We start from the raw sequence: 13534 nt of genomic DNA, 5'->3' as shown, positions 1-13534 counted from the left end.
TGTTCAGTGCATTAGCCTTCAGCAGGAAATTAATCTTAATAACACCACAGCGCAGTTGAACTCTCCAATCTGACTGGTCACAATTAATTTTCTATAACAGCAGCTCTGAAACTTCAGATGTTGCTTGTAGGTCTTGTAAATATGTTTAATAGTTCTGGCGTAGAATAACAACTCCATAGTTTGAATGACTCCGCTACTTTATCTGTGCATTGCATGCCACACATCAGCCATTGGCAGGTCTCTGTTCCTTTGGATTATCTGCTATTTTGTGTTTGCACTTTGAACCTTCAGTATCCATTTTCTTATTACTGCAATACATAAAAAGAACAGATCATTTTGAAGTGCATGGAATACAGACAATCTGACAAAGGACAAATAAACTTACCCTTGCATGTACTTTTCGTTTAATGTAAGATGTTCACTGTAAGATGTTTGCAAATCTTGGACTTGCATAACACTTTAATTCACACTTTAATGTATAAGAACGGGACTACACAACCCTGAAACTCCTGGGGGGAAAAAAGGGGGGAAAAAAGGAAGTGGTTTGATTAAATCAATTAAATCTGCAATTAATTGAGGTCATTTAGGTCATCAGGTCACATCAGGTCATCATGTCTCTGACCTAAAATTTGTCCTGCTGATGTTTTTAACAGACTCGCGAATGGCTGTCTTTACTGTGAAATGTTCTGTGTTACTTTATTATTAGAAAAAAATGCAGAGAATTGTTCAGTTCCTGATATATATTGTAGGTGGCCAGATTTCACACTAGTACTGGGACAATGTTGACAGATAAGACACAAGATAATCATTTTGGATATAGACAGTGTTATATTTAAACATGACTGAGCACAGCATACTCAGCTGAACACACCAAATGCTTGGGGGGAATATAATGGTCACAGGACCTAAAGGTTTTCAGTCACTTAAGTGCCGCTCAGTAGAATCAGGAAATCCTAAATTTCAAAAGGCTTGGGTCTTGCAACATGACTAATCCAAAAAAACACAACAGTGCCAACACATTGGCCCAAAAAGTGAACACATTCTGCATTATAAAATCATGAATTCAGTATAATTGAATTGCTGTGGCATAGCAGGCTGTGCCTTGGAACATGTACAATATACATGAAACAGCAACCAGTTTTATAGAAAAGGATCTCTTAATTGTATACAGAATATAAATGTATGTATCGTTTCTGCTGAAAAGTTTCACTAAATATTTCCACCTTCTAAGTAGATTACTGTCCTGTTCATGTCTTTTGCTATATTGGAACATTAAAAAGGTTCAAAAGCACCTGTTGTATTTAGGACTTTAATTATTCAGGCATGTATATAATAAATGTATAATAGCCTATGTGTAATATTAATATCCCTCAGAGTTAATCCTGGAGTTGCAAGCTTTATCTCAAAGTTTAGTAAATATCAAGTCTACTTAGTGTTCTTTCTACAATGTGCCAAATGCTAGAACAACCCCTTTCCAACAATATTTTTTGATCGTTGTCGCTTTTCACTGTTTATACAGAGTAGCCCAAGTTGCCAGGGAAACTTCTCTAATCCCAAAGCGCACTGTGAGCAAGTAGTTTAAGTAGAATGATGTACTTTTGAATGTAACGTTCATATCTAATGAAATATTTGGTAGGTTAGCTACATGATTTGCAACATGTAGCTAATATATGTTTAACGTCCTTATCTGTTCTAACAGGTTTTACCTGAATGAGTTTGATATTTTTCAAGTGTTACCTCAGGCATAAATGTCAGTAAGATCATTTGTTAGCAGGCTACACTATTCCTTCTAGGCTATTCCATTCCTAACTACTTCACAGTTACAGCAACTCTTCTTTATTACGCAATTTCTATCTGTACTGCCCCAAAATTGGGAACATTCTTTTAGGTTTTCTCAACTTTCATTCAACCTGCACACATACACTTAAGATACAATTTCAACAGTTCCTTCGATTTATTGTACCAAGTCTGCAGTCATAGCTACTCATAGCTATGTAAGATGCAATAATTCATATAGTGAATTATATCTTACATTATCTTACATTAATGCTTACGATATCATAAAAAAAATTATCGTTTTTGTCTACGAAAAGATACATATAGGTATATAGGCTCACATAGGTTTTTACCTTACGTGAACTTTTATCGTAGGTATTTGCGTACTTCAGGATTCACACTTAGCTTAAGTTTTTGAGCTAATGTAGCTAGTTTTATATTGCCGAATTTCAATCCCATAACCTAGTCAACATTTTATAAACATTCAGGGTTCAAGAAGTATAGGCTGTAACCTATAGCCCTTCTGTAGCTACAATATTTTAAAATACATTTTTAACAATGGATAAATTCGCACGTAGAATGCCTAAAAAAAGTTACGAAAATTTTAGCCTATAACGTAGTCTGACATGTGTTGTGCGTAATTAAGAACTTCAAATCAGCAATTGATAGACTTTTGCAATTTGCTACCTTCTGAATAGCTAGTGGTCATTTCATCTTCTCTACTTCAGATTGAGAACAGAATAGTAATGATTGCTCGTCTCCTATTGGCCAATGACTTATGGGGTGATATGACTTCAGCCATCAGAAGGCCCTCCCACTTTTTGCAGTTGCTGAGCGACCAGCAGCCCACAGACGCCCTCTAGTGGCTGTGCTGTGTATCCACCCAGTAGTCCCGCCCACTTATGACTTACATCATCCCAAATAATGAATCTTGAATTGACTTAATTAAGTCATCAACTTCATTTTCACATGAGCCATGTAGGCTTTGATGTGTAGCATGATGTGAATACAGCTGAGGGACTGCAGATGATGTTTATTAAGAGTTTCTCGACTTTTAGTGCACTGACATTTCATTGGTCAGGAATGAAATATGCTAATTAGGAGTATACGTCACTTCCTTGTCATTCAATGCGCCATTTTCTCTTTTTATGTGCTTGAACAACGAAGCTACATTTAGGAATAATTCTTCAGAGCGTGTTTGCGGCGCAGTTTTTTGTCGCTGCTGCTGAAAAAAAGGAAAATAGATTTTTGTTGTAACTGTGGCGCTGTGCATCCACGCTGCCTGTAATCGTCGTTGGCGCGCGGATTGGTGGGAAGTCTGCTTTGTCGCCCTTTTAGGAAAAAACTCCCTCCGAAAAAAAAAAAAAAGAAAAAAAAAAATCAGTGGCGCTAAAGAAGGTAAGATATACAATCAGAGAACATGTGAATGTGGCAGGCGGGTGATGAGGAGAAGTTCCAGCAAACCGCGAGCATGTCCTCGTGCTAAACTGAAAGTATATTGTGTTTCTCCACATAATGCACACAAACCGCACATGTTTATTAGATGCAGCGGATGATGTTGCATGTCCACATTTTAATGAAATGAAACGCAACGCGTTTCCTCGCGAGGTTTTAGCTCATCCTTGCTCTAGTTTGCACTTCATATAATCACATGACAAGTTTACCCTCCTGTCATAATGTAATATTAAGTAGCAAATCACTCTAGTCTTAACTCAGTATTAGTAGCTACTATTTATTAAAAAAAAAAAATACATCATGCATTCACATTTTCATGCACATCTCTAGCAAGCCAAGTTTAAATGCATATTGCATATAAATGAAATAGTATATTATTTTCCTGTCCTACACGAGCTGCATCTATCTGGTGGCAATAATGTATTATTATTATTATTATTATTAATACTACTAATAATAATAAATATTTAGTTTTTATATTTTATATATATTTTTTTATTTTTACTACTAATAAATTACATTATTATTATTTATTTATTTATAAATTTTTTTTTTTCACCCTTCATTTTGCTTTTGGGGCATCTTTGTGCACATTTATTTTTGCACGAGCCGCTGGTTATTCTGCTTATTTCCCACTCAAGCATCATGCAGTTTGCATCCATTAAACTGGTGGAAGATGTGAAGAGATTAAACTGGAAGATGAACAGTTTTGCTTAGAAGTTTAGGAGAAATTAGAAAGCTTTTATTCTCCAGCTGCACAGCGTGCACTGAAAGGTGACTTGCTTGCTTTAATCATAAGGACGTTATCTCTCACGTGCGCAGAACATCTTCCAAACACTGCCAGAAATCACAGCGTCATAGATGAGTGTAGCACCAGTAAATGATAAGTAGATAAGGATTTTGTTATTGCACAATGCACATAAATAAAGTGAATAAATTGCACACTTTCACATTTGGACCAGTCCTGTTTTATCTGTCTGAAGAAGATTTCTTTCTGTTTAGAAAGATAGTTTTCTTTTCAGATTAGTACTGTTATCTTTCCATCTTTATTTATATGCACGCATCATTTGGATTGCCATTTTAAGTTTTGCAGAGTGCATGGAAATTTTTTTTTGGGAAGAGAAGTCATTACGTCTTTGCTCTAGCACGACAGGGCACAGTGTATGTTTCCAACATGGTTTGTTGACACGTAGGTCTAGCAGGTCTAATCATTCTTAGTGAAATCTGTGACACCTTGTTGTTGTTGTTGTTACTGTCTGTTCTTGTCATTGTAAAACGAGTGTTACACTCCGGTAACACTTGTTTTTCAATAGTAAAACAAGTCAGGTCCCTATAGTCAGGTCCTTTTCTAACATCTGTGTTCTACCTCAGGGGAGGAACCATGTATCAGTTTCCAGTTCGAGGACTGGAGAAAATCCGAAGAACAAGAAAGAAAGTGAAAAACATTTTGACTGAATTTGGCCTTGAAGAGTGCTTAAGCTTGTGTAAGGTGAGTACTACTTCATTACTCTCCAGACTACTAGAGCGGTTTCCTTCTGAACTGGTGAGATCTTTCCATGTGCTTGTTTTCTTGTTGAGTCCCATCAACATGACAGTCTCTACATACAGTAGGCAGCCTATAAAAGGGGCCTAAAATAGAGTGCTCTAATCTATTATTTCCTGTTAATAACATTATTTTTGTTACTGTTAAATCGTCACCAACAAATGAGTATATGACGACGTCCACCTTGGTGGTGGTAATTCTAGTGTTTATTGCTATTCCTGCTATATCATGTGGCCTTTTGCTTGTGTCAGAGGGTAATAACGTTGGTGCTGTGGAAGCAGAGCTACAGGCATAAATAATTTCATAACTTTTTCAGCTTTTTTTAATTTTCAGGGCAGAATGGCAAGCTGGTTATTCTTTCATGGCCTGATATGAGCATTTCCAATGGGCATTTGGAGAGCCTTACCCTACCTGCAGCATAATGCTAATATCAATGGGTCAAGTTTAACTTGCAGGCTTTGATAGACCTGAACGAATAGTCATTACTGTGCTGACTAGTTATCGCAACAGGAAGCGAATTGGCCTTGAAGAGAAAGAAATAGGTGAGCTTCTTAGCTGCACTGTTGCAGCAGAAACAGAAATGTGAAGAAGGCTGAGCTGCCAAGCCTCCTAGAAAAAGAAAAGTACATACTTCTTCTCTTAAGAGCTGTTAGCAACAATGCAACAGCATAATGAAGAGCCAAATTTTGGGGATGACAGACACTGATGTAATTATTACTTCTGACTCTCTGATCTTGAGTAATGATTAATAGCCCACCAGCTTGACAGCTGGAACTAACATACTGCAGACTAAAGGTAAAAGTAGACAAAAGCTTGGTCTATTGCCCAACACAACTAATAGTACAAGAAGATCTGACATGCTGGATCACAAGGCATATGGCACGCTGGCAAATTTGGCTTGTATCTGACACTGTGGTACAGTTTTTTCTGGAATAAAATGAAATAACACCAAAAGTGAAAGTGCAGTGAGTGCACGCAAGCAATGGGAGTCTTAGCAGTGGAGTGTATTAGATCACAGGGTTTTTTAACGCAAATGCCACCATGGTGCAAAGGCCAGGAGGGCACTAGATCTTTGCCTGTTTCTGTCTGAAACACGATTTAGACTTTTGAGGATTGAGGTTACTGTCATCACATCATATTTGTTTGTCATCACACTGTTGATGCATTGTTGAGTTTCAGAGACCACAGCATCAGCAGGATGGAGATACACAGCATACAGCCACGCCTGTTCAGAGCGATCAGACATCTCGGCAGCATATGTGAAAATATGTTGTCAACAGTGGGCTGGTTTTCACCTCTGAACTGCTTGTGCTTGATAACAGATCAGTGGCTGCTGAGCACAGTGGGTATTGTTTAGAGTTTCAGTGTTCACCACCACCAAACACAGGGACCTTTCCTACAAATGGTGTGTGTGTGTGTGTGTGTGTGTGTGTGGAAAGTCTCTGGTCTCAAGAATTCTGATCTCACTGTGGGACTTTTCATATGACAGCTTTTTTTTTTTTTTGCTAGCCATTACTATGGCCAGATGAATCGATGAGTTGCAAGTGTTGTTGGTCTGCACGCAGTGTCTGCATTGGGACTGCAGTTCAAATGCCACATTATAGCTAAACTCAGAATTTCTTGCCAAAGGTATTGGCACCACAGCTGTGGCACCACGCTGTGTACATGTGGAAGTGGCCGCCAGCTGGCAATTCACAGACCAGCTGTTTGTGTGCTTTGGGAAGCACCATAAAGGGGCTCCGCTGTGTAAAGACAGATTAGGGAAGAGATTGCACAGGCATATCAGAATGCAAGTCATTCAACTCAATGTCAACCTCCTGGGTGGCACTACAAGGGACATTTTGGTCATTTGAGACACCTAGGGGAAATTCAGTGTTACCAGACCACCTACTAGCATGTTTTAGGTGAAAGGAACCTAGAGAACCTGCAGAAAACCCATGCAAACATGCACAGAATCTCCACACAGTTGACCTTTGTAAGATTTTACAAATTGAATGTGAATGGCCAGAGGTCGAACATGACACAGCTTTTATAGGCAACCTATATGACTGCCCTGTCACAAGATGACTAATTTTTTTCATATACAGCAAGGAAACGACCGCATGGATGATCTCTGCTAGTAACATTAGGCTCTGGTGGTTCTCTTCTACTTTTCAGAATTCATGTACATTTCTGTCTTTTATAACTGACTGAATGAAAATCTTTCCTTTTTCTCTGACTCAGAGTCTTCAGGAGTTTGATCCAGGAGACAGCGTTTTTGATGCTACTGAATGGACTGATTTATCAGACGGATTTAATGGCAAGTGGAAGAAAAAGGTGAATTTGGAAATTTTCCGTCGTTTATAAACTGTATTCTAATTTTGTTTAAGATTAGGTTAAGATTCAACTTTATTGTCATAGTGCAGAGTATGTGTACAGAGCCAAGGAAATGCAATTTTCGCAATTTCCTAACAAGCAGGAAGCTGATGTCAGAGCACAGGGTCAGCCATAATACGGCAACCCTGGAGCAGATGTGGTAAAGGGCCTTGCTCAAGTGCCCAACAGCAGCAGCTTGACAGTGCTGGGGCTTGAACCCCCTGATCTTCCGATCAGTAACCCAGAGCCTTAACCGTTCAGCCACCACTGCACTGTTAATTTTTTTTTTTGAGTTGGCAAGCATTAAACGTAAAACGTGAAATACGCACACACTTCTCTAAATGCATTCAACAACGTGCATCCTGATTGGCTGTTGTATGCTGGCTTTACGCTAACGATACATGATCAGGCCTTGTCTGTTGGCTGTTTCTGTATTAGTTAGATGGGGAAATGAAAGTTTATTGAATTTGAATACAACTCAATCATTTGATCACCAACCACTACTCTGAAGCTTTTTCGTTTAGTATGCTAAGCTCATTGATGAAGGTCATGGGTTTCTGAATTTCTGGTATGTGAATTTAGAACAATTAGATAATTGTTTGAAGATTAGATTGATAGAACAGTGTAGAACAGTGGTAATTGTTTGATCCTTTTCATATGAGAACCCTGTGGTGTTCATAATATGAGATTTCAAGTATTATAGATCTTATTATTATAAAAGAAACGTAATAATTAACTTTTATAGAGGGTTATTATCATTCACTGGGAATTTCAAGGTCACAAAATAAACCTTGAGAAAAGAAGAAATGGTGTGTAGTGGCTGGCCTTGCAGCTGGCCTTGCAGCTTGCTGTTGGCTCTTTATACAGTCTTAAAAGAACAGTTAATTTAACATGCATTATATGGTCAAAGGTTTGTGGACACCTGACCATCACACCCATATGTGCTTGCATCCCATTCCAGATTTATTCCCCCTTTGCTGATATAACAAATCTCCACTCTTTTGGGAAGGCTTTCCACTAGATTTTGGAGCGTGGTTGTGGGGATTTGTGTTCATTCAGCCACAAGAGCATTAGTGGGTAAGGAGGCCTTTTGTGGCAACAATTTAGGGAAGGCTGACATATGGGTGTGATGGACAGGTGTCCATTGTGTATGGTTGGGAGTAGCTAAGCAGTTCTATGCTCCTGACAACTGTCATATGACAAAAGATGAATTATATTTCAAGATCATATCTTACACAATCTGCTTTTCTGAAATGATCAATTTTCTAAGCTCCTTTATGTTGATTTACAGGCGTATTCATTCTTTGATGTAGCTGTTAAAGAATGTCCCAACTAGATTAAGACAAATACTTTCCACTTTACATATTTGGAGGCATTTGTAACCTGTTTGGTTTAGAGCGCTAAATATGTTATGACAACATGTTTATAGCCACAATCCTGACATTATATATAACATTATATATAACATTTGTGCTCTTCTCCCTCTTTTCCCTCCAGTGGACCTACCGCACCCGAGGATTGTGCTGCTCATTGTGTAAATTTTCGACGCGGTCCTGGTATTCATTCAGGGCTCATATTCATCGCTACCATGATGATGAGCAGTCGGTCTGCAGTCTCTCTGCCTGCTCCTCCTGCCCATTTATCGGCCACCCTAAAGTCATCTCCAAGCACTATAGGCTGTTCCATTTTGAAAACCAAAAGCCAGAATCTGACACAGTGACACCTCTGTCTGCTAAAGCATTAAGTGGACATACGTTTCAGTGCCGAAAATGCCCCGTTCGTGATGATCTCTTGTACAGCATGAGAAAGCATGTTCTCATTAATCATTACACTGTACTGTTGAATCGCTTTGCTGGACAAAGAGCAGACACTGACTTGAAGGCCCTTGGGCAGATGTACAGGAAATTTTATTGTAAGGTCTGTGGTGCAAACGCAGACACCTCTGAGCACCTGCTATATCACATACTGACCTCTGACAAGCACAGGGAATTGGATTTGCACATAAACTCTCTCATTTTTGAAACCGACACTAAGAAGCCGGCTCCCACTCTAGCACCAAAGATCCAAGGTAGTCCTGTTATAACAGGGCCACCTAGCCAACCTTTAATGACCCCTGTACCAGCTCCAGGAACAGTCTTGCCACTGGCTAATGGTGTACCTAGGTTACTCCCTCCCCCTAACACAGCAGTACTTCCTGTTCAAGCCTCAGCCCTGGTTCAGCTTGCTAGTGCTGAGGCGAAAGGTTTGCTGCAACCTGGTCAGCCACTGACTATCCAGAATGTTCAAGCTCCAAGAACTGTCTCTGCAACGCTGCCTAATGTTGGAGGAGCGACTCCTGCCACAGCACTTCAGCCGGTTATTCCACACCAACAACCAGTCAGGGTTGGAGTCCCAGGTCCTCTACATCATCCATCCCGTCAAGTTCTGCTTCCACCTGGGGTACAGTTTAATGTCCCAACTGTAAGAGGGCCACCACCACAGCCAATGATTGTTACTCCAAGGTTCCCCTTGAATCAGCCTACCCCTAGAGGTACCATGCTTACATCCCAATCCCTTCTGAGTCATCTGATCCCCACAGGCAACAAAGTCGATGGGCTGCCTACCTACACTCTCGCTCCATTACAAGTTTTGTCTGTCCAGGCAAACAACGTCCAAGTAGTCAGCAAAGCACCGTTGCCGGTGTCCCAGAACAATGGCATACATCAGCAAAACTCCCAAGATTCCAAGCAGACCAAGAAATGGGTCACCTGCCCGATTTGTAATGAGCTTTTTCCATCCAATATATATGACTCCCATGTGGAGGTCCATAAAGACTCATCCAAGAAGTCCAAGCTAGGCCTGGCTGCTCGAGCACCCTTTTTGAAGAAAATGCCTGACAAGACAGTGAAATGCCTGATGTGTAAAGTCTTGCTGTCCGAAAAGGGTATTTTTGAACATCTGATTCATGGTTTGAATTGCTTATTTTGTCCTGGGATGTTCTATTCTATCAAACAGCTGGTTGCACATATTCAGGTTGAGCACAATCCAACCCAAAAGGCCAACTGTGACTTCATGAGACGAGAGTATCGTCTTTATACTGACGAGTCTGGCCACCTCCTGTTTCCCTATTTTGACATTAACACCACAGCCCCAAAAGAGATGATGGGAGAGAAAGAGCTTAATTTGGCTCTAGTTACTAATTCGCTTGATCTGATCTTTTTGAAGATGTCACCTATGAATCCGCAGGCTGTATGCAAGATGCCCATGCCTAAGCCGGACAGCTTAGACTGCGTCTTCTGTTCTGAGAAGCTGCTGAACATGGAGTGCTATCAAATGCACCTTAGAGAAAAGCACTTCATTGTACCTACCGTCCATGCCATACTTAAAATGCCAGCATACAAGTGCATCTACTGTGGTGGGGTATACACGGGCAAAACAACGGTCAAAGCGATCAGTGTCCACATATCCAGATGTCGCTCTGCGCCCAAAACCCTCAAAGATGCTGAAAGGGTAAATTCTGGACTAACCATTGGCCCCAGAGTAAGCCAAGGTTTAATCTCCTTCCCAGCACCCCCTAGACAGACTACAGCCCCAGTCCCGGGACAGGTCCAAGCATCAGTTCCAGCACCTCAAGCTCAAGAGACAGATGCAGAAATGCAGAGCAAGTTGAGGTTGGAGCTGGCTGTGAAGGAGGCCATAGAAGCTAATAAGAGAGAGAGAGAGGCCAGACTAGCAAGAAAAAAGAGGTTAGAGAAAGAGAAGTTCACTGGTTTGCCTACTTCTTCAGCAGAAGTGGTGGATGATCCTTCCGTGCAGTTTGCTCTGGATCCTACAGGAATGGAGTTACGCTCCTTTGAGGCTCGTCGGGAATTCGTGAACAAGTACTTTAACAAACAGCCGTATCCAGTCAAGAAGGAGATCATTGCCCTGAGCAGCCGATTGCTGCTGAACAAAACCGATGTTGCCTGCCAGTTTGGCGCCAAACGTACCAGGTGTATGAAGCAACTGCAGCGAAACAAGGCCGCTGTCTTGTTAGGTTTCAACATGACAGAGGTGATGAAGGTGAAACACAACCTGTTTATTCCCGAAATAGAGCCAGAGAAGCCGTCCACAGAAACACAGGAACCTGAAGGAAAAAATAAAGTTAATGAAGGTGAAAAGCTTAATGAAAGTTTAGCACCTTTCGAGGCTAAATAAATGGCTCCAAAGTGACAACACATGGATAAATATACTCCTCAAAACAATGCAAAAAGTGTGTATGGTGTTAATGTAGATCAGTTTTCAAAGAACCAGTCATGTTATCGAAATCTTTTGTAGCCCCATTTTTCTTAGAGTTCAGTTTAATTAGTAAAGTTGAACAACTTTATGAGTTTGTATGCTGTTTGGTAAAGAGTTTGAATTGTCATCCTTCACAGAACATACTGTATTACTGTTTATTACATAGTTTTGAGAATGACGCCCTTATTACACCACAACTGTTTCGTGGTGTGGTTTATTTGGCCTTAATTGTCCTTTTTTGTATACCTTCCCTATTATATATTTTATTTAGAGCTCTTTAAGTTAAAATGCATACTCCTATAGTGTGTTTGCTGAAATGTAATGTATTTATCGAATTATGTGCACCCCCCCCCCACCCCAAGACACTTTCAGTATTTCATCTTAAGTGCTTGCTCATTGATCCTGTGCCTACGTTACAGGATTGTTAGTAGTTTTTATTTTTTTTAATTTTTTTTTTTTTTAATTCCAAGAGGACTGTTCATGTTTTCCTTTCAACCTTTGTAGTTATCTCTTACTGAAATCTGGGCTTTGGGATAGTATTCACTAAGTTAAGTAGTCAAATACTGTGTTAAATTTGTGAACTGACTAAATGCTCTGGCATACCGGGTCTGAGATACAACTCTGTCAGGAACATAGCGTCAGTCTGTGTCATTGCCAATTATAAGCATAGTTTATTAATATGTGTTTTTATAATGGTAAAATGTAAGGTTGTACGAAAAGTTAATGTCGGCACACAATGTGTTCAGACTTGCCTTGATGGTTTGAGTACATTTCAACATTCCCAAGGTCACAGTGTGAGAAAGAATGCAAAATAAACAGTCACAGAAAAAAATATATAATTCAAAAAAAAGTGTGTTTATTACTTTTTCAGTAATGAAGTACTATTAGATATATGATTAGATATGTATAAACTGTTTGGAGTCTGTTTCTAGAACATTCTGTTCGGTTGATTGATGATTTTTGTTTATTGGACTGGCATGAAAATACGTACAGTGGTTTTGATTTCTAAGTAAAACACTGGCGAAATAATATTATATAATAATAAGTTGTTGCTGTGTGATGTGTTTAAGCAGACAAGCCCTGAAACTGCAAGCCTGGAGTTTGCTTACGGTTTGAAATAGACAGTAGATTTATTAATGCCACACAAATTGCTAGAACTTACAGTGTGTTAAAGGAAAACAGCTTTCATTGACAAGTTATTTTCATTTTAGTTAACAATTTCCTACATTACCCACAATGCCTTTCAACTACCTGCTGATAGTGGTGAAGTGGGATTTAGCCCTTGCTTCATCTCTCCCTAAATAGAGCGATGCAGCTCTCTTACCTCCTCACCTGTACACTCTGCTCCAACAGATCAGCTTCCAAAGATTCAAGGTTAACGCCACTGAGCTCGTCATCTCGTAGCTCGCTAACTAGCTGAACCAAGTTCCTGCCATAACCATGTCGTATAACTCCATTATGTTCTGACACTGAATATAAGCTTTTCTGTCTTCACTACTTTCTACATTGGATTTCTCATTAATATGACATTGTCACTGGAAAATATGGAGTCAGAAAAGAAGCTCTTGCCCTTTTGGTTTTTGGAGCAAACAGCGAAACCTGACTGTTATCCTATCCAGTGCACAGACAACTGCTTATTTCTCAAAGGAATAAAAAAAAAATACACCAAGTACATCACAAATATTTCAATAAACATAAATATATTTAATGCATTTCTAGGGGAATTATTTTTTTTATAGAAGTATGCTATATGATCAAATGTTTGTGGACGCCTAACCATCACACCCATATGTGCTTGTTGAACATAAGCAATGATTATACATCTTTATACATCTTTATACATCTTAAATAACAACACATCTTTAAATTTCATTATTAATAGTCTTATAGAAAATTATTTTATAGTAAATTAATCAACACTGTCTGACCAATCAGATACAACAATTGAACAACACTGTGGTATAAGTGTTTGTAGCATATATACAATATGGCCAAAAGTTTGTGGACACCTGACCATCACACCCTTATGTGCTTGTTGAACATCCCATTCCAGATTTATTCCCCCTTTGCTGTTATTATAGCCTCCACTGTTCTGCAAAGGCTTTCCACTAGATGTTGGAGCGTGGCTGTGGGGATTTGTGATCATTA

At 39.5% G+C, this 13534-nt stretch overlaps 1 protein-coding gene across 2 annotated transcripts; it reads left to right on the top strand.

Moving 5' to 3' along the window:
* Positions 1–2898: 2898 nt before the first annotated feature.
* On the top strand, positions 2899–13529 carry adnp2b (ADNP homeobox 2b). 2 transcript variants are annotated; one of them, XM_026942436.3, is made up of 4 exons: positions 2899–3174; positions 4603–4720; positions 6998–7090; positions 8627–13529. In XM_026942436.3, exons 2-4 carry the CDS (start codon positions 4613–4615, stop codon positions 11303–11305), a joined length of 2880 nt encoding a protein of 959 aa, XP_026798237.2. In that variant the 5' UTR covers positions 2899–3174; positions 4603–4612; the 3' UTR covers positions 11306–13529. The 2 variants fall into 2 exon arrangements, with proteins under 2 accessions (XP_026798237.2, XP_053087472.1); XM_053231497.1 differs by lacking the exon at positions 2899–3174 and having other exon boundaries at positions 3681–4720.
* Positions 13530–13534: the final 5 nt, after the last annotated feature.

The sequence above is a fragment of the Pangasianodon hypophthalmus genome, chromosome 29 (genome assembly GCF_027358585.1).
Source record: "Pangasianodon hypophthalmus isolate fPanHyp1 chromosome 29, fPanHyp1.pri, whole genome shotgun sequence".
NCBI lineage: Eukaryota > Metazoa > Chordata > Actinopteri > Siluriformes > Pangasiidae > Pangasianodon > Pangasianodon hypophthalmus.
The sequence above is the reverse complement of the archived record's forward strand: the minus strand, read 5'-3'. Positions and strand labels throughout refer to the sequence as shown.

What these genes read in the sequence shown, in the direction of transcription:
- adnp2b (XM_026942436.3), top strand. Translation starts at nt 4,613, where the DNA reads ATGTATCAGTTTCCAGTTCGAGGACTGGAGAAAATCCGAAGAACAAGA. An exon ending in AGTGCTTAAGCTTGTGTAAG is followed by an intron (nt 4,721 to 6,997) that starts GTGAGTACTACT and finishes TCTCTGACTCAG; the next exon opens with AGTCTTCAGGAGTTTGATCC. An exon ending in ATGGCAAGTGGAAGAAAAAG is followed by an intron (nt 7,091 to 8,626) that starts GTGAATTTGGAA and finishes TTTTCCCTCCAG; the next exon opens with TGGACCTACCGCACCCGAGG.